The 24187-nt window shown below is 41.4% G+C and overlaps 1 protein-coding gene across 1 annotated transcript in view; it reads right to left on the bottom strand.

Moving 5' to 3' along the window:
* The window catches only part of LOC141131772 (uncharacterized), a 759715-nt gene that overhangs the window by 688064 nt on the left and 47464 nt on the right, over positions 1-24187 (bottom strand). Inside the window, exons 2-4 of the mRNA XM_073619424.1 lie at positions 12900-13057; positions 11600-11783; positions 9406-9565 (exon numbers count right to left, since the gene is read on the bottom strand). Coding sequence (XP_073475525.1) covers positions 9406-9565; positions 11600-11783; positions 12900-12978 — 423 coding nt within the window. The 5' untranslated portion in view covers positions 12979-13057. The remainder of the gene's footprint in view (positions 1-9405; positions 9566-11599; positions 11784-12899; positions 13058-24187) is intronic.

Here is a 24187-nt window from a genome sequence, read left to right as displayed (position 1 = left end):
CGGGCGTTCCGGGGTTTTATTTTTTGAACAGGAAGCCTTACCCGGGCTAACATGAATGTTATCGTGTACCATGTACTTCCTTATTGTGCCTGGACTGGAGCTAGTCCTGGCGGGGGCCCCTGTTGGGTTTGTTGTTGTTCCCCCCCTACTTGCCTTTCCTCTCATTCTTTGCTGCTTTACACCTCCTTTACTGTATCCTTTTATTCTATATAGCCGCAGTACCTAGGGCCTTTTAATACGGTACAGTAATTTCTTAAGGAGAGAGAAAAAAAAAAAAAAAAGATGGCGGGGTGTTAACCTAGTGGGGGGTTGGCTGCATATCCTTGGGACCTGTTAGGGGTAATTTCCAAGACATGTAACATTTATCTTGGGGGATTCCTACTCATTAAGAAGACCTATATATTTAGGCCTCTCTTTACCACTCCCTTTGAAAATCTCTAATGGGACCCTCTATATCAGAGCTAAGCAGTAAGGGGATTCAGAGGGTACTATCCCCTTCCTTTATATATTCTAAGCATATATCTCCAGACCTCGTGAGGGCACCCTCGGACCAGCAAGGTAGGACAGTGTAGATCATACAAAGAGTACAAGAACTGGTACGTCCTCTGCTATATAACTGTATCACCTTTATTGTGGGACTTACTCAGGGACCCAACGCCCGGAGCTTTTACGCCCCTATATCTAGGTTATATACCGTATAGGATATGTACCTTAAGTGAACCTTTTGTAAAATGTACTGATATAATTTTTCCGGCTCCCTGTCCGTGAATAGTTTACCTATATTTTGTCGCCTCTCACAAAATATGCCCACCAGTACCTAAAAAGAAAAGTTCAAGGGGCTCAATTCCCGCATCACGTTCACCTGCTAACTAGCATGGGCCCGTCCCTTGTAGAGATTTTAATTAAACTCGTCAAGTCTTGGCAACTCCAGCACACCCGTCTTAGGGGGAAGAAAGAAGACTGATCTTACTAAAAGTTTTGCGATTCCTCTCCTTTTATGTTTACTTCACTTTAGAGTCAGGCAATACCCATATCTTCAGAAAGGAAGAGTCACACTAAAAGATATTTTGTATATCTTAGGGTATCCTGAAGTTCCAGAAAAGTTAAGCGTATGCTGTCCCTGCATAGTTGACCTTTTACTTAGAATTCCAAAAATGTCCTTTATGTTACAAATTAGTACTCCAGCCGTATAATAACATAAAAAGGCACTTACCCTCTCCGTATCTTACAATCTAGTCCACTTATCTGAGGGTTGGCAGTCCCAGCAGTACTTGTGGCTTCCAGGAGAGAAATTGATGGTATCGCCCCCACCTCTCAGGCAGCTCACTCTTCAGGTGTGTTATTAGATCTTGAGCCAGGTTCCCCGGGAGCTTCAGCTCCCCTTATCAGCTGTTTCTCACTGCTGCTCCTTAGTACACTGCGGCTCCTTAGTACACTGCGGCTCCTTAGTACACTGCGGGTCCTTGGTTCACCTGCTCAGCCTGTATTCCTGCAGTCTGGGGGAAGGGGGGGGGCAACACAGACGGACCGAAGGAAGGGAGGGGGAGGAAGAAGGGAGGGAGAAGGCACAGCCGCGATCGTACAGGGACCCGGGTCCCGCGGCGTGTTCCCGGCGCGAGGGGGTAGTAAGCAGCCACTCACATCCAGGCGAGAGGCGCCGCTATCAGCGTCACCGCCCCGCCACCAGTCACGAGGAGGGAGGGAGGAGAGATTCGGGAGGCGAGATCCGGCATCCCGGCGCGGTCTCTGAGATCAGCCAAGCACCCACATCCGACTCCTCCCCTCCGACCCTCCTCCCTTGGTCACTTAATAACCGCCCATGGCTTCCAATACCACTTATACGCTGATGACACTCAAATCTATCTGTCTACTCCTCACCTCACTCCTTCAGTCTTCTCTCGCATTACTAACTTACTAACTGACATATCAGCATGGATATCGCACCACTTCCTTAAACTAAATCTCTCTAAAAACTGAGCTATTAATATTCCCCCCCGCCCGTGCCCCCCTCCGTGACTTTTCCATCAAAATCAACAATGCAACCATCAGTCCCTCCCCTCACGCCAGGGTACTAGGTGTAATCCTAGACTCTAACTTGTCATTTCAGCCTCAAATCTAATCGTTGTCAAAAGTTTGTAGAATTCACCTCCGTAACATCTCTAAAATTCGCCCCTTTTTAACAAAGGAAACCACCAAGCTCCTCATTCACTCCCTTGTTATCTTTCGCCTTGACTATTGCAACTCCCCTCTCATTGGCCTACCTCTCCATAGGCTATCCCCTCTTCAGTCTATCATGAATGCTGCTGCCAGACTTATCCACCTTACCAACCGCTTAGTGTCTGCCAACCCTTTACTCCAATCCCTACACTGGCTCCCAATCACCCAGCGAATTAAATTCAAAATACTATCCACAACATACAAAGCCATTCACAACTCTGCCCCGAGCTACATCACTAATCTTGTCTCCAAATATCACCCAAATCGACCTCTCCGCTCTTCTCAAGACCTCCTGCTTTCAAGCTCTCTCATCTCCTCCTCCCATGCTCGTCTCCAGGATTTCTCCAAAGCCTCTCCCATCCTCTGGAACTCGCTAGCTCCATCTATCCGGCTATCCCCTACTCTTGCTACCTTCAGGCGATCCCTGAAAACTCATCTCTTCAGGAAAGCCTATCACGTCTCCAACTAATCTCATACCACTTCCACCAGCTCATTCCCCACAGTTACAACCTTTTGTAAAACCTGCCTGACCCTATTAGATTGTAAGCTCTTCTGAGCAGGGCCCTCTTAATCCTCTTGTATTTTATTGTATTATAACTGTATTGTCTCCCTTTTAATTTGTAAAGCACTGCGTAAACTGTTGGCACTATATTAATCCTGTATAATAATAATAATAATAATATGCATACATAAATTATACACTGAAATAAAAAATATATATATATACTTTAAAAAAATATATATTACAAAGACTAATATGTAAAAAATATATATAAAAGAATGTACACATAATATGGTCATAGATAGAAAAAAATATATATAAGGGATACATGATATAAAAATTATGTATATATATATATATGTATATATATATGTACACATAAAGGTTAGCTGATTATTTGGGCACTAAATTAGCAACAATATAAATGAATAAGAATCACAATAAAAATGATAATAGTGATAATCATAATAATAATATTTCATATATACAGTGGATATAAAAAGTCTACACACCCCTGTTAAAATGTCAGGTTTATGTAATGCAAAAAATTGAGATAAAGATAAATCTTCAGAACTTTTTCCACCTTTAATGTGATCTATATACTGTACAACTCAGTTGAACAACAAACTGAAATCTTTTAGGTGGAGGGAAGTAAAAATAAAAGAATACAATAATATGGTTGCATAAGTGTGCACACCCTTACACTAATACTTTGTTGAAGCACCTTTTGATTTTATTACAGCACTCAGTGTTTTTGGGTATGAGTCTATCAGCATGGCACATCTTGACTTGGCAATATCTGCCCACTCCAAATCTGTCAGACTGTGCATTTCTTGTGCACAGCCCTCTTCGGATCCCCCCACAGATTTTAAGTGGGATTCAGGTCTGGGCTCTGGCTGGGCCATTCCAAAACTTTAGTCTTCTTCTGGTGAAGCCATTCCTTTGTTGATTTGGATGTATGCTTTGGGTCGTTGTCATGCTAAAAGATGAAGTTCCTCTTCATGTTCAGCTTTCTAGCAGAAGCCTGAATATTTTGTGCCAATATTGACTGGTAGTTGGAACTGTTCAAAATTCCCTCTACCTTGACTAAGGCCCCTGTTCCAGCTGAACAAAAACAGCCCCAAAGCATGATGCTGTCACCACCATGCTTCACAGTGGGTATTGTGTTCTTTTGGTGATGTGCAGTGTGGTTTTTGGAAAGCTTATATCACATATCTTTTGGAAATATGGCCAAAAAGTTCAACCTTGGTTTCATCAGACCATAACACATTTTCTCACATGCTTTTGGAAGACTTCAGATGTGTTTTTGCAAAATTTAGCCAGGCTTGGATGTTTTTCTTCGTAAGAAAAGGCTTTTGTCTTGCCACTCTACCCCATAGCCCTAGACATATGAAGAATATGGGAGATAGTTGTCACATGTACACACAGCCAGTACTTGCCAGATATTCCTGCAGCTCCTTTAATGTTTCTGTAGGCCTCTTCGCAGCCTCCCTGACCAGTTTTCTTCTCGTCTTTTCATCAATTTTGGAGGGACGTCCAGTTCTTGGTAATGTCACCGTTGTGCCATATTTTATCCACTTGATGATGACTGTCTTCACTGTGTTCCATGGTATATCTAATGCCTTGGAAATTCTTTTGTACCCTTCTCCTGACTGATACCTTCTAACAATGAGATCTCTCTAATGCTTTGGAAGCTTTCTGCGGACCAGGACTTTTGCTGTAGGATGTGACTAACAAAATGTCAGGAAAAACCTACTAGAACAGCTGAACTTTATTTGGGGTTAATCAGAGGCCTTTTAAATGATGGCAGGTGTGTACTGACTCCTATTTAACATGAGTTTGAACGCAGCTACATCCCCAGTTATAAGTTTTTTATTTTTACCCCCCCCCTAAAAGATTCCAATTTGTCTCTCAATGGAGTTGTACAGTTTATAGGTCACAATAAAGGTGGAAAAAGTTCTGAAATTATTTATCTTTGTCTCAATTTTTACATCACAGAAACCTGACATTTTAACAGGGGTGTGTAGACTTTTATATTCACTGTATATACCAACATAAGTATCCATAAACGTTATGTGTATTGGAAAAAATATATATTTTAAAATGATCTTAAGGAATATTTAATAGCAATGGTACATATGGGCAGAGAACATCTGTAGTCAGGTTATGTCAGAAATGGTGTGTAGGGGATTTAACAGCAGCGATCGAAGCTACCTATAAAAGGCACAAATGCCAGTAGGGGTATATAGGAGGATCCGTACGTGGCTGCACATGAAGTCACATCCACTAACCCAAACATGCATATATGTATAGACCATAATGGAGACATACAGACCCATACATGTATACATGTATGCACGTTTGAGTCAGTGGATGTGATCCTCCTATATACCCCTACTGACATTTGTGCCTTTTTATAGGTAACTTCGATCGCTACCGTTAAATTCCCTACACACCATTTCTGACATACCCTGACTACAGATGTTCTCTGCCCATACGTACCATTGCTATTAAATATTCCTTAAGATCATTTTAAAATATATATTTTTTCCAATAAGCATAAAGTTTACGGATACTTATGTTGATATATATATATGAAATATTATTATTATGATTATCACTATTAATATTATCATTTTTATTGTGATTCTTATCCATTTATATTGTTCATTTAGTGGCCAAATAATCAACTAACATTTTAGATCTATCTATCTATATATAAATGCATATTTTTTTGTGTATGTATGTATATTTTTTTATATCATGTATCCCTTATATATATTTTTTATATCTATGATCATATTAGGTGTACATTCTTTTATATTTATATTTTTTACATATTAGTTTTTGTAATATATATATTTTTTAAAGTATATATATTTTTAATTTCAGCGTATGTGAATAATTTATGTATGCATACAATATGCATGCATGTTGCATGTTGCACATTTTTAACCATTTTTCATGCTTTTTAATGCTTTTTTTCTCAAAGTACCATCCTTTTGGCTATATAATCAGTGTCTAACCAGGCCCAACCCATAATATTATTTCCATGTGACTGCTTGTGTGCGCTGGAGCTTGGTGTCCCACTGTCAGCCTGGGCACATAAATAGCACCTTTCCAGCAATGCCATGTTAGGCCTGCAGAAGGAGCTGATGCTCCGAGTGCATAGCCTGTCTATTCTGCCCATCCTAAACAACCTCTCCTTGATGTCTGTTCACTTGTGGTGACGTCATTTCCATGCGTTCCACGCTGGTTCCGGCTGACTTCCTGGGGGCCACAGGACTGCCTAACCGATCCCCTGCCATCTCTTTCATGCCTGGATGATGGTCTCGGACTCCTGGAGAGTTACCCCCCCACACACACAGATGAGTTTGTATTCCATTTTTACCTTGTGAGTGTACCTTATACTTTGCGATTAAAACTTTGCTTTAATACTACACTGAGGTGGCGCTTCCTGTGTTTTCCCCTCCTCCTTTTCTGTTCACAGAGCTGGCTCCCTCTGAGGATAGCTGCCGCCATTCATTTTAAGAACTGTTCATTTTAAGTACTGATCTTCTAAGGACTAATGGACTCATATGTTTATTGGCTTATTATCCACATATACGTTTACAGATACTCCATCGTTTGCACTTACAGTTTCATTTTCTTCATTCATTTCAATGGGCAGGGCGTATTGGGTGTCCTGTATACAGTGCTCCCAAACCGCCCCAAAGATGCTGCTTGCAGGACTTTTTTTAACATCCTTCAAGCGCACCACCCCTCGGGCTTTCATACTGGGGAGGCATGGGAGGCAGTTTTCAGGTGCTTTACAGGTGCTATTTCTAGTGCTAAAATACCTGAAAGCGGCCATCAGTGTGAAAGTAGCCTAAGGGCAAGAAATGAGGGTAAACTCCTTGATGGGGCACAGATACCAAAAAAAAGACGTGATAGAGGAACTTAACTATCCCCCACTTTATCTAAACTTAAATAAAATGGCTTTGGATCTACTATAGGATTTATTTCAGAACCTTTTCTTTATATTTATATTATTTATTTTTAATCTTAGACTCTTAACTATCCTTTCGGCCCCACATCCAATTAATGTCTAAAGCTTGCCGCCTCACTCTCCACAACATCTTCAAGATAAGCCCCTTCCTAACCAACGACACCATGAAGCTCCTTGTTCACTCCCTGGTCATCTCTCACTTCAGCTACGGCAACTCCCTCCTCATTGGCTTACCTTTTTATAAGTTATTCCCCCTTCAGTCCATCATGAATGCTTCTGCCAGACTCATTCGCCGTACCCCTCTCTGTCAATCCCTCCATTGGCTTTAGGGGCGGCTCCAGACATTTTTTTGGGGGGTGCTGTGTGGGTGCTGAAAGTATAAGTGGTGGTGCTAATGCAGCACGCGTCGCCCTCTTGTGAGCATGGTCAAAAGTGGGTGTGGCCAAAAAGTGTGTGTTTTTTCATTGTCTCTCCCATTGTATAGATAAAATAGGACCTTCAGGCAGACATAATTGATTGTGGGGGGCGTAAAACAAGCCCAAATGGAACCAGCAATGATAAACCCCAGCATGTATAAGGGTCAGCAATGACAACCCCTAGTACATGTTAGGGCCAGCCAGAACACCCAGCACAGCACAACAGTGAGCAGTATACAGTGGAGGTCAGTGAGCAGTACACAGCATACAGTGCAGAGCAGGAGTGACCCCTTAGAGTGCCCAGATTAGGAGAGAGCTCTTAGAGTGCAAAGAGAAAGAGAGTGACCCCATAGAGAGAGTGCCCCCTTTTAGAGGGCCAAGAGCAGGAGAGTGACCCCATACACAGTGCCCACAGCACAACGGTGACCCCATACACAGTGCCCACAGCAGGAGGGTGACCCCATACACAGTGCCCACAGCAGGAGGGTGACCCCATACACAGTGCCCACAGCAGGAGGTTGACCCCACACATAGTGCCCACAGCAGGAGGGTGACCCCATACACAGTGCCCACAGCACAACGGTGACCCCATACACAGTGTCCACAGCACAACAGTGACCCCATAGTCCAACGGTGCACTGTTATGATCATCATTTGGGCACTGTAAGTAGCAGGCACACGCAATCCTGATCTGCGTGGCATTCTAATGATTGCAGTACATGTCTCCAAGCCCAATGAGAGGGATGATATCAGAGGATTTCCCTCAAAGTGTCCATTGTTCAGTCCAGATCAGGCATGCCCCTCAATCTGCGTAATGCAGCTGCTGCTATAGATCAGAGGACTGGTAAGCCCCCCTCCCTTCCAGGCTCAGCAGCTACATTAAAAACAGAACAATGCCTGCAGCAGTGATCAGCCTCGCTCCTCCTAAGCCTTCCTCCTCGGACCACACCATATGACACACACACCCCTCTTGTCATCTGACACTGACAGGCTCAGTAAGCCCTGCAGACTGCAATGCACTGAGTGCAGCAGCTCCGTTCTGTGCCCTCACTCCTCCCCCCACCATATAAGTAAACACAGCTTCTCTCCTCCTCTCTCTCCTTAAAATACCTGCTTCCTCCAGGTTTCCTGGGGCACTGCACAGGGCTGGGCTCTCTCTGCTGCTTCCATCCAAATTCTTCTATTGGCGGCAAATGCAGGAGACCAGCACTGGATCAATCCGCCACTGATGCAGGCTCCTCACCACCCAGCCCCTGCCGAGTCTAACTAATCATTAGTGGTTTATTCGGCTGTATCCCTCCACTTTACAAGAGTCCCTAGCCTCTTGCAGACAGGTTTTACAGCAGGTACCAAATAATTTGTTTAAAATCCTGTGACTGTACTGTAATACCTCTGTGGAAATTTTGGGGGTGCTATGAGGGTGCTTGAAGATTTTTTTGGGGGAGCTTCAGCACACCCAAGCACCCCCCTGGCGCCGCCACTGATTGGCTTCTACTCACCCAATTAATTAAATTCAAAATACTGACAATAACTTTCAAAGCCATCAGCCCCCAGCTATGTCACTAACCTGGTCTCAAAATACCAAACAAATCATTCTCTTCGTACCTGTTGACCTCCTGCTCTCTAAATCCCTTGTCACTTCTTCCCATGCTGTCCTCCAGGAATTCTCCCAAGCCTCTCGCATTCTCTGGAAATCCCTATCCCAATCTGTTTGACTATCTCCTACTCCTATGTCCACTTTTAGATAATCCCTGAAAACCCTTCTCTTTAGAGAGGCCTACCCTGCCCCCACCTAACAACTGTACTTTTATTTTTCTCCATTGGCTCATCCTCCACAGTTATTAACTTTTGTATCTCTTGACCTTTCCTCTTAGATTGTAAGCTCTAAAGAGCAGGGCCCTCTGACTCCTATTGTATTAAATTGTATTGTAATTGTACTGTCTGCCCTGTCTGCCCGCTATATAAATCCTGTATTATAATAATAATAATAATAATAATAATAATAACAATAAATAATAATAATTTATTTATGTTGCCTGTGTACAGGATAAATTTAAAGTTTTTTTTTTTTTTTTTTTAAATGACATAGTATGCAAACATTTTCTACCATAGTCCAAATGAACTGCAAAGAGAGTGCTATGTTTGGCATGACTAGATATAGATTCAAACACCTTATTAATCTTGCAGTAGTTTGCATAACTATTTACTGAACATATTAAACAGATGAACCTGAAAGCAATTCTGAAAAAGAAGTGAAAGGTAGATGAGAAATGTTTACTTACCTTGGGTACATCTTCTCTGGAAATGGATGGATTAAACACCTTTTTTGCTAAATAATCAAGTGCTTCTCCAGTCTTAGTGTTACCTCCTTTATATACAATGCTTTGGAGAGCCAGTAACACTTCTTGAGTGGCTTCATAATCTGACAGTTCAATGCTCATCCTAGGATGATTAGAACGAATGAATAAAATTCATATCTGCACAATTTTTAGCACTCACAAAAATGCATACATGTTGAATATTCTCAATAAAGATAGTACATTTCTCAGTCCGTTGCCTACAGGTGACATATACTGTATCTGTACCTTAACCACTTCCGGACCACCACACGCCGATATACGTCCTAACTTTGAAGAGGGATATCTTTGTTATGGCAGCTAGCTGCCATAACCCTGGTATTCTCTTCTTCGGCCGGCGGTCCAGTTTTCGATAATAGTGGTCTCTGCAGCGGATTCGTCGCAAGATCCCTTTTATCGGTGACAGGAGAGGGGCCCCCCCTCCCGCCACGCTCTGGTGCCCTCCGCGCTTACCGGAGCCGGCAGCAGCGGCGGAGGCGATCAGGTCCTTCGGCTGGCTGGGTATGGAGACGAGTGAGGGGAAGATGGCCCCCACCCGTCTCCATACCATTGCAGGGAGGAAGCAATGTCAAAACGTCACTTCCGCCCATAGCTCTTAAAGGGCCTTTTTTTTTTTTTTCAAATTACATTTTTTTTTATTTTTTATTGCATTTTAGTGTAAATATGAGATCTGAGCTCTTTTTGACCTCAGATCTCATATTTAAGAGGTCCTGTCATGCTTTTTTTCTATTACAAAGGATGTTTACATTCCTTGTAATAGGAATAAAATTCAATTCACTTTTTAATTCAAAAAAGTGTATTTTTTCCCAAAAAAGTGCACTTGTAAGACCGCTGAGCAAATAAGGTGTGACAGAAAGTATTGCAACGACCGCCATTTGTATAATGTTTGGGGGTTCTAAGTAATTTTTTAACAAAAAAAAAAATGTTTAACTTGTACACAACAAATCTCAGAAAGAAGCTCGGTCCTTAAGTGGTTAATAAGTGTGATAATAATTGTGGTAAGGGGACTATGACTATTGTGTATCCTTTAGGCAAAAACATAACAGCACCAGGATTCTTCTGTGTGTAAATTTGTCACATTCAATAATGACTTAGGAACTTTCTTATGTTGCTGTTTTACACTGTCATAAACTTGGCAGCAAAAATGAATATATCATACTGGCATTCTTCTTCAGCAACCATTTTTTTATATATCGGTTCAAAGTGGACAGGCTCAATGGATAAATACACTGAAAGGACCTTCAGAGACTTTTTCAGATTTGAACACATTATTGTATTTATTTTTTTTTAAATTTATTTCAGGTACTTATATAGCGCCATCAATTTACGTAGCGCTTTACATATATATTGTACATTCACATCAGTCCCTACCCTCAAGGAGCTTACAATCTAAGGGTATGTATTATACCCAATACAGTAATACCTCGGATTGCGAGTAACGCGGTTAACGAGCATTTCGCAATACGTGATATCCATTACCATTTACCACCAAATGAAAGCCCAATTTGTCCTGAAAAGAACACGGTATAATCCACTTGGATGTACAAAGTAGTTGTGATGATATGTATGATTTTACTAACACATGTCAAAGTTGCCAAATTGTGCTTAGGCATTTAGATTTGTTTTATCCTTAAGCATGAAGGGGTTAATTTGGAACCACTAATCAATATGAGGATTAGAGTTGTCTATAGAATTTCCAGAACACCAGTGCTTCACAATCTAAAACATAATTATGAATAAGTTGCATAGTCACTTTGCAATGTGTTGGTATACAGTACTAGTGGTAATAATTAAATACTGTAGGTATTTAATTTCATACTGTTTGTATATTTCATAGGGCTAGGTACATTTAATTTACTCCCTATGTAATAGTACTAGAGGCTGATAATAGGTTACTCAGGCACCAAGCACTACTTTGTGGAATAAGGAGAAAGTGTATAAATGTGGGGGTTAATTGAGGGTTGATTTACAAAAGGAATAGAGATTGTTCACTTAGCAAAGTGTATATTCACTTAGCATAGTGAATGAGGTAAAGCTTTGTTCATACACAGTGAACATACATGTAGCTACCTGAAAAGCCTTTAATCCATTTAGTAAACAGGCCCCAGGATCTGATTACCTTGTTGAATCTCCATAAACGGCAACTCCAAAACGTATTCCTTCTTTCCCGAGTACCTCTGTATTTTGAAATGAAGTAATCATACTCCTTATAAAGTCTTTAATAATCTGGAAGTTTTCCTGTCCAACACTCCACGATTCATCTATCAGGAATACGATGTCTGCTGCCTCGGCAGATCTGCAGTCTGTACAACAAGGAAGGTGTACAAACATAAAGTATCACAGTGCCATTTATTAGCCAGGTTCCATAGAAAAATGGTTAATATTTATTTCATCTTAAACTCAGATCAACAAAAAATATTTCTTAGGTTTTAAAAGGCAGGCCCCTCTAGATATCTATAGAGGTTGTTAAAACCTCTGTCTCCATTTCCACAGGGGAGAGAGCTGCTAAAAATGTTGTCTATGAATGCATTGCTTTAAGGTCAAGATTTTCCTTTTTTTAGAGTTAGAATTTGATGTTTGCATTGTTGTCTGTGACCCCAGAGGGGAGATTTCCTATAACTTTTATTCCATGTGACACCAGGGCAGGAAATGAGGAAAATGTCTTCAATTCTGCAGGATTGAAGACAAATCCTGCAAAAAATAAAACATCACAATTCTACTAACAAAAGTGATTTTGTTGATGTCTGTTTCTGCATTGGTAAGATTTCTTATTATCTTCAGACCCTCTGAACCGCTTACCCCTCCCATTACAAGGACAGGAAAAGGAAATCTCTCCAGTTGGACATTGAGACAACAATTAACACATTTCAGAGACTCTAAAGCCTCGTACATATGGTACGGTTGTTGGCCAACTGAGCGTCTGATTTTTGTCTTAAGGGCGTGTGCCAGGATATTGCCTTGCATACTAACGTTACACAATTGTCGTGCCACAAACATGAACGTAGTGACGTACTACGAGGAATTTCAGCTCTTGAGCACCACCCTTTGGGCCCTTTCTGCTAATTTTGTGTTTGGTGAGCATTGCATGCGTGTTTGTACTTTCGACTTTTTGTGTGACGGATTTGTGTACTGACCATACAAAAACCTGACGTCAAACCATTGTCCGCTGAAAACTTACTAGCCTGTCATCCAACATTTGTTGGCAGAAAGTTGGACAACAATTGTCAAAAGGAGCGTACTAATGGTAGGATTTTAGGACAACAGTCTGTCAACAGACAATCCCCTGCTAACAATCGTACCGTGTGTACGAGGCTTAATACTTCCCCACTATATATAATGAAAAAAATCATAAAATACAAATAACCTTTTACAGTGCTTCACTTGTTTATTTCCGCTATGAGTATTACTGAATGTCATACCTTCTAACCGGCCCAGTGCTGTCCATTTTGTCAAAAAAGCTGTGAGTGTGAAAATCCTGAAGTGTAATAATATCTTCATAGTGTCCAATTTTTTCCGCTTGTTCTGCTTTTATTACTCTTAATGTTGAAGTTCTATTGAAAATATTTTGTAATGGGATCTGTAAGGTACAATCAGAAAATCTCAGAAAAATGTACAATACAAGAATTCAGCCATGATGGGTCAACATCTCTGGGGGTGGGTGGTTGTGGCACCAGAGTGAAATCATTGTTGGGTGGTGGGTTATCATTATTAATGAGCCTCTGTATCAGTGTAAATAATAGAACAGGAATTGGCAATGTGTGTATCAAACCTGGTCCATCTAATCCAATATAACATACAAAAGAAAACCTAGTGCTCAAGGCACGGTGTGACCCCTCTGGATTTTAAAAGGCAGACCGGGTATTCATGTAAAAAAATGTTTTATATATTTATTGAAATCACACAGTAAAATTGCATTAGCAAGAAGGGTATAATAATCAAGGATATATATATGTTATACAATGGAAAACCACTGCAAGAACTCTGCTGGCTGGAGTGTACACTCCTACCACTGAAAGCTGGAAATTGAATAATGCAGTATGGGATTTGTGGCAGAAATAGACAATTATAGTGTCTCTAAAGGTGAAAAAAGAGGCAAAAAAAGATGATGAGGGTGCTAAGAGGAAGCATAATCTGAGTCAGTAAGAAGCCAATCTGTATTGGCTGCACACTATATTAAGCGAAGTATAGTATAGTATTGGCTGGTAAACCAACCTCAGCTTGGTTTACCAGCCCTATATAATCCTACTGCCAGCCTATACATCCATATTGATGCTGACTGGCTGAAGGGACTACTACAACCAGATCGAGTGAGAGAGGTACTTTGGAAGCAGTAACTGTTATTTATTTCTATTCTGCTTTACTTATACGTTTTGTATAGATTTACTCAGTCCACTATATTTGTGGACAAACTTTGCTTAATATAGTGTTCAGCCAATACAGATTGGCTTCTTGCTTACTCAGAATATGCTTCCTCTTAGCACCCTCATCATCTTTTGTTGTCTTTTTTTTTCCACCTTTAGAGATACTACAATTGGCTATTTTTGACACAAATCCCACCATACTGCATTATTCAATGGCCGGCTTTCAGTTGTAGGAGTGTACACTCCAGCCAACAGAGTTCTTGCAGTGGATTTCAATGTGCCTGCTCTCCTGTTTTCGTGTTACCACTTGTGGGTCCAGGCTCTGACCGCATACCATCCAGACCCCTCCCTTGATTGCACCCATTGGCCCCGGACAATATGCAAGCAAGCATGCAGCTTTTTGCTAAGAGCAAAATTATGAGAAAAGATTTTTAAATACATAGTATGTTTCTTACTAAATTGTACTAATATTCCTTATATCTATATTGTAGAACACTTTCCGATTCTCCAAATGACATTAAGCCTCTAAGGAAGGACTACACGGTCTGAAACATGTCAGGCGTCATTTTGTAGCATGTACTCTCGCTAGCCCATTAACACACATAGGGTAGCTGAGATCCATGGAAGTGTTTGTATCCAATTTTTTGCTACTAACATTGTATAACGTATATATATATCCTTGATTATTATGCCCTTCTTGCTAATGCAATTTTACTGTGTGATTTCAATAAATATTTTTTTAAAAAATTTTACGTGACTACCTGGTCTGCCTTTTAAAATCCAGAGGGGTCACACCGTGCCTTGAGCACTAGGTTTTCTTTTCTCTGTATCAGGGTATGACATATTTTATGTTGGAATTACATATAGATTATAATCAAAGACTTTGCCATGGTATCTGTGTTTATATTTACTTATGACATTTCTTGGAATAAGTAAGAAGGGGTACTCATGTACCCCATACTAATTTCCAGGTTCTGATAAGTTCCCTCCTCTGCAAGGTACCTGTTGAAGGCATGTGGCGAGGTACAGTGAGGGGGACTGCACAACTGCTGGCCTCCCTTTCTTGCAGTACAAACAAATGGCCTCGGAGCTTCCACAGTGTAAGCACAAGCATTAAAATAGATAGGCAGAGGGCAGGTGAGCTTTCCCTCACCAGTATTTCAACGGTACAAATAAATGGCCACTGCCCCCACCTATAACTGGCCTTTACAGCAAGGAGAACATGGAAGGGTGATGCATGTCAAACAAAACCAAAGAAAATTCCCAGCTCAAGTGACTGATGAGGTCGGCCTCTCTTATATCTCCTGTCCTGGCCCCATTGAGGATGAGACAGAGGAAGCCGAAGGACAGGAGGGACACGAGTGCCTGATATGGATGATTCCAGGCTGGCGGCTTGTCAGGGTTCTGGAGACTGGAGTATGCAGCGATGTGCAGAGCTGGAGCAGGAGACAGCCAGGCAGGCACCTGAGGGTTAACAGAAGCCAGGATCATAGACAGAAGCAGAGTCTGAGGAATAGCCAGGGTCGTCAGCATGCGGGCAGCGGGGTATCAAATCATTGACAGAGCCAGAGTCAGGAATGGAGCTGGGTCAGAGGTGAGCAGCAGAACAGAAAGAGGATACACAGCCAAGGTCAAAGAACAAGCCAGGTCAGCAACTAGAAGAGCACACAGGATCAGATCAGGATACAGGACACAGCTGAAGATTAGTCAGCAAGGGACAGGAGGTTAGACTCCCTTTAAATAGGCAGTCTGGGGATTATGCCCGTGCGTGTGCGCATGCGCACCCATGATCGCGGACTCTCGTGCGCATGAACACCCACAATCGTGGACTCTCGTGTGCATGCGCACCTGCGATCACGGACGCTCGTGCTCATGCACACATGCAATCGTGGGCTCTCGCGCACATGCGCGTGCCTGTTAGCCGTTTTTAGGGAAACTCTATGCGCTTGCGCACATTTATGTGCCAGACGTCTCACAGGGATTCCCTGACACCGACCAGTCTGTAACCAACCAAATTATCCTGTCTAACAGTATGCGTTAAAAAAAGGGGTTTTATTTGCACACATTTGCAAATACATGTGTAATCTGCAGAGACACTTCACCGCACCCCAGTATTATCTGCAACCCTCCCTGCAAGGCCATCATTTCCACATCTGGTCCCCAAAAGGGAATGTGAGAGGTTTTGTATATTAAGGGGCCCTACATATCCAGGTTCCCCCAGAGGAATGAGTGTGGAGCACATGAGTACCCCATTTTATGAATTCCCCTAATATATAAAAAGTAAATAAAACACAAACACCATGACAAAGTCCTTTATTTTTTAAAATGTAAATAATAACCCAAAATGTAAATTCAGCATCAATCATGATGATCCGCCACCACCATGACCTGTTGCTCGATGAAATTGCTCCACTGCATGGTGATTCTTCCCTATTGCTACTCCCATCACACAACAAATCCCCATTCCTTCTTCTGCTTTTTAAACAAATTGACAAGGGGTCATGGGCAATGTCATTGTCAAATCTGGTCAATGACGATGCATATGGCACAATCAATAGTACATAAAGGATTTTGTTTACCCGTCTTTCGAGAGTATTACTTAGCCATCCAATTTACCCAGATTCTACAATTAATTGCTTCTCCTTCCTCAATAACATGGGTAGAACTAGAAGTGAGCTTAACACACCCTGCACCTCTCCACCAACTACCTTATGTGAAATTCCAATGATACTATGAAACCTATGTAGGAATTTGTTGTCCTCTACTGTTAGCTGCTAAAAACACAGAATTAAGTATAATTTAGTATTAGCACTTCCAGTCTCTGGTGGGATGGCTTAAAAAAAGTGGAAAGAGCGAGAACCTCAGCCACATGTCCTATCTATTCTGCTAAATCCACTCCAAAACAGACTGTTATGCAAATATTCCTATGTTCCAATAGATTTTGAGTGTGTTTCTGAATCCTTGTGACAGACAGAGTATCTATGTCCTATTTCAATTATCTCAAATGCACAATGCCAGATAGCTAGGTCTGTGCTACAGTATATGTGTAGTGATCACCTTCCAGTATATTAGTAGGTAAACTTGTTTAATGCAATAGAGTTTAAATGCAGCCCTGTTATTTGAGTTAACCCTGTCTCTTCTGGTCTAAGATTCCATAACTAGTTTTAGCTCAGGGCTCAGTAGCCAGCATAGGCTTGAGCCAGGTTAGGCATTCAATAGCCCCTTCTGGTGGTTAGAGATCCGGTTGCACGTCTTATTAAAAACGACAAGGGAGGCACTAAAGAGCAGAATAAAAAGTTGCAGTGCAACACTGTAGTTCCCACATTTGAGAAGCTGCGTTCCAGACTGGTTAGACAACAATCTCCTCATTACCGCTGATCTTTTCTTCAGCTTTCTGACACAAAGATGGCACCTTATCATCCTCATGGGCCCCTGCAACTGATCTTTGCTGCAACATTCATATGGAGGTATCTCCAGGGCTTTTTTTCTCAGAAAATAGGTGAAGGAACTCAACCATAACCCCTCAAGCCCCCTCCCAACACACACACCCTCCAAAATGCATCAAATAGCGGGTATGGTCAAATTTCACTCACAGTAGGAGGGTCTTAAAGGGGCATTTAATACCAGGAGTGCAATTTGGACAGAGTGCAGAGTTTGGTGGGTTTACACACAGAGTGCAGCGTTCAGGGATGCGCTACATGCAGAGTTCAGGGGAGTGCTATATGCAGAGTTCAGGGGTGTGCTGCATACAGAGTGCAGAGTTCAGGGGTGCGCTACATGCAGAGTTCAGGTGTGCACTACATGCAGAGTTCAGAGGTGCGCTACATGCATAGTGCAGAGTTCAGGGGTGCACTACATGCAGAATTCAGGGGTGCGCTACATGCAGAGTTCAGGGGTGTGTTACATGCAGAGTTCATGGGTGTGCTGCATACAGAGTGCAGAGTTCAGGGATGCGCTACATGCAGCGTTCAGGGGTGTGCTGCATACAGAGTGCAGAGTTCAGGGGTGCACTACATGCAGAGTTCAGGGGTGTGCTGCATACAGAGTGCAAAGTTCAGGGGTGCACTACAGGCAGAGTTCAGGGGTGTGCTGCATACAGAGTGCAGAATTCAGGGGTGCGCTACATGCAGAGATCGGGGGTGCGCTACATGCAGAGATCGGGGGTGTGCTACACACAGAGTGCAGAGTTCAGCCTTCTTCCACAACTGCTTACCTCTGCATCCCCATCCACATCTCACTTTCACCCATCTTCTTCTCCAGTACCTCCCCTCACACTGTTGGTGGCTCCGCCTCTCTCACTTACTAGGAGATCATCCAGTGGGGGTGTCAGCATCCGCACTGCACCCCAGGCACCTGCATCTCCCTTGCCCCCATACTGCACTTGGAAAACACAGGAAGTCAGACCTCTGTGTTTACAAGTGATAGTGGTGAGCAGGGAGCAAGGGGCCTGAGCCAAAGGTGGTAGAACTGAGTTCCACCAAGTTCCAGCTGAAAAAAAGCCCTGGGTATCTCTATAAATAACTATATATACCCAAGTATGTGTGCACAATTTCACCAGGACTCTTGCTGATAATACCTGTTTGTACATTGGATGTATGCACCGTTACTAATCTCTTCTTATGCAGTGCCTTGCAAAAGTATTCACCCCCTTGGCCTTTTACCTATTTTGTTACATTACAGCCTTTAGTTCAATGGTTTTTTAATCTGAATTATATGTGATGGATCAGAACACAATAGTCTAAGTTGGTGAAGTAAAATTAGAAAAAATATATACATAAAACTATTTTTCAGAAATAAAAAACTGATAATTGGCATGTGCATATATATTCACCCTCTTTGTTATGAAGCCCATAAAAAGCTCTGGTGCAACCAATTACCTTCAGAAATCACATAATTGGTGAAATGATGTCCACCTGTGTGCAATCTAAGTGTCACATGATCTGTCATTACATATACACACCTTTTTGAAAGGCCCCAGAGGCTGCAACACCTAAGCAAGAGGCACCACTATCCAAACACTGCCATGAAGACCAAGGAACTCTCAAAACAAGTAAGGGACAATGTTGTTGAGGAGTACAAGTCATGGTTAGGTTATAAAAAAATCCAAATCTTTGATGATCCCTAGGCGCACCATCAAATCTATTATAACCAAATGGAAAGAACATGACACAACAGCAAACCTGCCAAGAGACAGCCACACACCAAAACTCATGGACCAGGCAAGGAGGGCATTAATCAGAGAGGCAGCACAGAGACCTAAGGTAACCCTAAAGGAGCTGCAGAGTTCCACAGCAGAGACTGAAGTATCTCTACATAGGACAACAATAAGCCGTACACTCCATTGGGCTTTAGAGCAAAGTGGCCAGAAGAAAGCCATTACTTTCAGCAAAAAATGGCACTTTTTGAGTTTGCGAAAAGGCATATGGGAACCTCTCAAAATGTATGGAGGACAGTGCTCTGGTTTTATGAGACTAAAATTCAACTTTTTGGCCAACAAAGAAAGCACTATGTCTGGCGTAAACCCAACACATCACATCGCCCAAAGAACACCATCCCCACAGTGAATCATGCTGTGGGGATGTTTTTCAGCAGTTGGGATTGGGAAACTGGTCATAGTTGAGGGAAAGATGGATGGTGCTAAATACAGGGATAATCTTGAGCAAAACCTGTACCACTCTGTGTGCTAGGACAGAGGTTCACATTCCAGCAGGACAATGACCCCAAACACACTGCTAAAGCAACACTTGAGTGGTTTAAGGGGAAACAGGTAAATGTGTTAGAATGGCCCAGTCAAACCCAGACCTCAATCCAATAGAAAATCTGTGGTCAGACTTAAAGGTTGCTGTTTACAAGTGCAAACCATCCAACTTGAAGGAGCTGGAGCAGTTTTTCAAGGAGGAATGGGCAAAAATCCTAGTGGTAAGATGTGGCAAGCTCATAGAGACTTATCCAAAGCCACTTAGGGCTGTGATAGCCGCAAAAGGTGGCTCTACAAAATATTGACTTTAGAGGGGTGAATAGTTATGCACATTGAATTTTTCTGTTATTTTGTCCTATTTGTTGTTTGATGCACAATAAAATTAATAAAAATAATAATAAAACATCTTCAAAGTTGTGGGCATGTTCTGTAAATTAAATGATGCAAATCCTCAAACAATAGATGTTAATTCTAGGTTGAGAGGCAACAAAACACGAAAAATGCCAAGGGGGTGAATACTTTTGCAAGGCACTTTAGAGCTTGCATTATTTTCATACTGGTGTGCATCTATAAACTTATGGTTAATGTTATATGTGGGTTGCACTAGTTATTCTGCTTCCAATTGCTTTTATTAGATTATTGGTTAATTTCCCAGGAAGGCATTCCCTCTGTCCACAGAGGCCCTGTCCTGGATGGAGACGCTCCTAACTTTATTATCAAAACCATTCTTCCACTTAGCTAAGGTTCTGGTTTTCCCTTTTACCTACAGGTTTAGTGCACTATCCTGTTTGGGAAGGGTAATTTCTCATAACCCATGCACAGCCTTACTCAAACCACTTTTTCTAAATCATGGATTTCCCCAGGGAAATGTAATCTCTGGCTGGGAGACTTGGTCATCTTAAATAAGAAACACAATATAAGATCTTATTTGGGTGGAAAAGTCCTCCTCTGGGCATATCTTTAAAGGCAATATTAACATAACGTCCACAGAACAAACTATACCACTATCTACAAATGCAAACATATTTGATCAGGATATTACTAACCTATACTTTCCCCAGTCTCACAGCCAAACTAATCCTTTGGGAAAAGGAAAAAAACCTCTTATTTATATTTGCAATTTTGTATGACCGCCAATCATAGAAGACAAAAGCCATGATTACAACCAATAGATTGGGTGGACATTTTTTAATAAAAATAATAATAATAATATGCCCATATCTTTCTTAATATTGTTTTAAAGGAGAAAGAAGGTATTAAACTCATAAGAGACTTTACAAGATGTCCAAACTTCCTGAAAACTTGTGTTTTAGGGTAGCATGCTACTCTTAGGTTGAGTTCACAATGGCATTGGGACTGAAATGCCTATAGCATTAGTTCACATTTTAGAAGCATATTCAATCCATCTCAGAGGTGTTAGATCTGAATTTTTGCAGATTTCTAGGGAGGAGGGAAGGAAAACTAGGTATGGGAATTGTTGTAGTGCATAAAAAACACATGCCAAACGTCCCCGGAATATTTAGAGGTCTTTTGCAAATTGCTTCCGTTGACTTGAACTGAGTCATTTGGTAGGTCGTAATGTCAGCTGAATGTTGAAGGCAAGATCAAAATTAACATAAAGCAACTCAAATGCGCTCAGTGATTTTGACTATTTACCTAAAGAACAGAAATTTGCTTTGCAAAGAAACATGAAGTAAATCCCTATTCTTGTCTGAACGATGCTATGTACAGTTGGTGGCTATGTTGGTGGCAGTTGGTGGCCATGCCAAAAAAGTTTTCCAATTTTGGACAGTGCTTTTAAATCATTTTTATTTTATTCTACTGATTTTGTATCCTAATACTGATTATATACAGTATTTGTAAATGGAAAATGAAATAGTATACTAACAGCACACACTTCTGAGAATATAGGATCCCTGAATCTCACTTTCATAGTTTCAAAGTAAAGTGGACTTTTTCTCACATCTTAACATAAAGCTATGCTAACAGATTTGCTAGGATGGAAAAAAGAGCTCAGCTAAAATTTCAAATGGATACAAAACCAACAAAATAAAACCAAGAGTTTTATTCCATTATTCTCAAATGAGGTATTCAGGTCACTAAACGTAAACACTTCAAGTATCACTAAACACACATTTTGAAAGTCCTGTATTATATTAATATGAATTAGCTAAGCATGGCCTTGTGTTTTTTAGATTTTCTTTTTACTTAGGATGTGCTTTTTATATTTCAGCACTATGTACATTTATTTTGTCTGCTTAATCTAATAGTTTCCAGGTCTATGTGCATGCTTGGGCATGTGATAGAGACAGAAACAGTGTTTTTGTCAATAAAGTTGCTTGAAAAAAGGTAATGAATGAATAAATCTCATAGGTAGTCTCACTTAACGTGCAGATGCACATGCATGCCATGTCCTAGCAAGAGTCTGCTTCTAGGGTGACAACACTGCTCCTGCAAAGACTCTGAAGGAAAGTTGTCACTCTAGGACAGGTAGTACCTTACTAGTTGAATCAACAGGTGAAAATTGAACAAGAGAAAACTTGCATTAAATAGGCAAGTCCCTCAAAATATGGCAAAGATGGTGAGCTACTATTAGGATATTATTAATGGCCAGTTGAAGGGCTGTGAACATTTTTTTTTTCATTTTCTCCTGAATGGTATGGTGTTTCAAGCCAAAAACATTCGTAGTGGAACCACATGTCATATTTCTATATCAAGATAAAGGCAAAGGGGTTGAATTACTAAAACTGAAGTGTGCAAAATCTGGTGCAGCTGTGCATGGTAACAAATCAGCTTCTAACTTTAGCTTGTTCAATTAAACTTTGACAATAAAACCTGGAAGCTGATTGTTTTCTATGCAGAGCTGCACCAGATTTGGCACTCCCCAGTTTTAGTAAATAAACCCCAAAAAGTACTACTAGCTGCACTATATTAAAAGTATTGGTACACCTGCTTTACATTCACATGAACTTTAATTGCATCCCAGTCTTAGTCTGTAGGGTTCAATATTGAGTTGTCCCACCCTTTGCATCTAAAGCATCTTCAACTCTTCTGGGAAGGCTGTCCACAAGATTTAGGAGTATGTCTATGGGAATGTTTGACCATTCTTCTAGAAGCGCCTTTGTGAGGTCAGGCACTAATGTGGACGAGAAGGCCTGGCTCGCAGTCTCTGCTCTAATTATTCCCAAAGGTGTTCTATTGGGTTGAGGTCAGGACTCTGTGCAGGCCAGTCAAGTTCCTCCACCCCAAACTTGCTCATCCATGTCTTTATGGACCTTGGTTTGTGCACTGGTGCGCAGTCATGTTGGAACAGGAAGGTGCCATCCCCAAACTGTTCCCACAAAGTTGGGAGCATGAAATTGTCCAAAATGTCTTTGGAATGCTGATGCCTTAAGAATTCCCTTAAGAGGCCAAGCCAAACCCCAGAAAAACAACCCCACACCATAACCCCCCCTCCACCAAATGATTTGGATCAGTGCACAAAGCAAGGTTCATGGATGAGCGAGTTTGGGGTGGAGGAACTTGACAGGCCAGCACAGAGTCCTGGCGTCAACCTGATAGAACACCTTTGGGATGAATTAGAGCAGAGACTGCGAGCCAGAGCTTCTCGTCCACATCAGTGCCTGACCTCACAAATGCGCTTCTGGAAGAATGGTCAAACATTGCCATAGACACACAAAACCTTGTGTACAGGCTTCCCAGCCTTCCAGAAGCTGTTCTAGCGCATAGGGTGGGCCAAATCAAATTTTAACCCTACCATAGACACACTCTTAAACCTTGTGGACAGCCTTCCCAGAAGAGTTGAATCTGTTATAGCTGCAAAGGGTGGGCCAACTCAATATTGATCCCTATGGACTAATGCCCCGTACACACGTCGGATTTTCCGATGGAAAATGTGCGATCGGAGCGTGTTGTCGGAAATTCCAACCGTGTGTGGGCTCCATCGGACATTTTCCATCGGATTTTCCGACACACAAAGTTTGAGAGCAGGCTATAAAATTTTCCGACAACAAAATCCGATCGCGTCAATTCCGACCGTGTGTGGACAATTCCGACGCACAAAGTGCCACGCATGCTCAGAAGAAATTCCGAGACGGAACAGCTCGGTCTGGTAAAATTAGCGTTCGGAATGGATAGAGCACTTTCGTCACGCTGCAATGTAAAAAATGGTTTAATACAGCGCACTCTCTTCTTCTTTATAATGTGAGAAGAATGAAGTAGTTTTGCTGCTCATTTTCTCACAAACTTCTTTCTTTTATTTATTGTGATTCCCTCAATATATTTTGATTTGTCACATCTGACCAAATTTGTTTTTTGTTGTTTTTTTTTTTTGTTTTGTATTTTTTTCAAGGCTGATTTTTTTTTTTTTTGTATTTTTTTCAAGGCTGATGTTTTTTGTTTTTTTTAATTGGTTTTACTCCATAATATTTTTGTGTGTGTTTTGTGTGTCAAGTTACCACAACACCATTATTATCTTGTATTATTTAATCTCAAGGAGGTTGCTTGGTGTTGGTGTCCCTTGTTAATTTCACATTGTATTTTTGAAATGTACCTGCCTCCTCACAAACAAACTGTCCTTTTTGAAGGAAAACACACATAGGCGAGTATAATTGAACCAAAAATTCCTTTATTAAGGGCTCAGAACCAA

Source organism: Aquarana catesbeiana, linkage group LG03 (genome assembly GCF_042186555.1).
Source record: "Aquarana catesbeiana isolate 2022-GZ linkage group LG03, ASM4218655v1, whole genome shotgun sequence".
Lineage (NCBI taxonomy): Eukaryota > Metazoa > Chordata > Amphibia > Anura > Ranidae > Aquarana > Aquarana catesbeiana.
The sequence above is the reverse complement of the archived record's forward strand: the minus strand, read 5'-3'. Positions and strand labels throughout refer to the sequence as shown.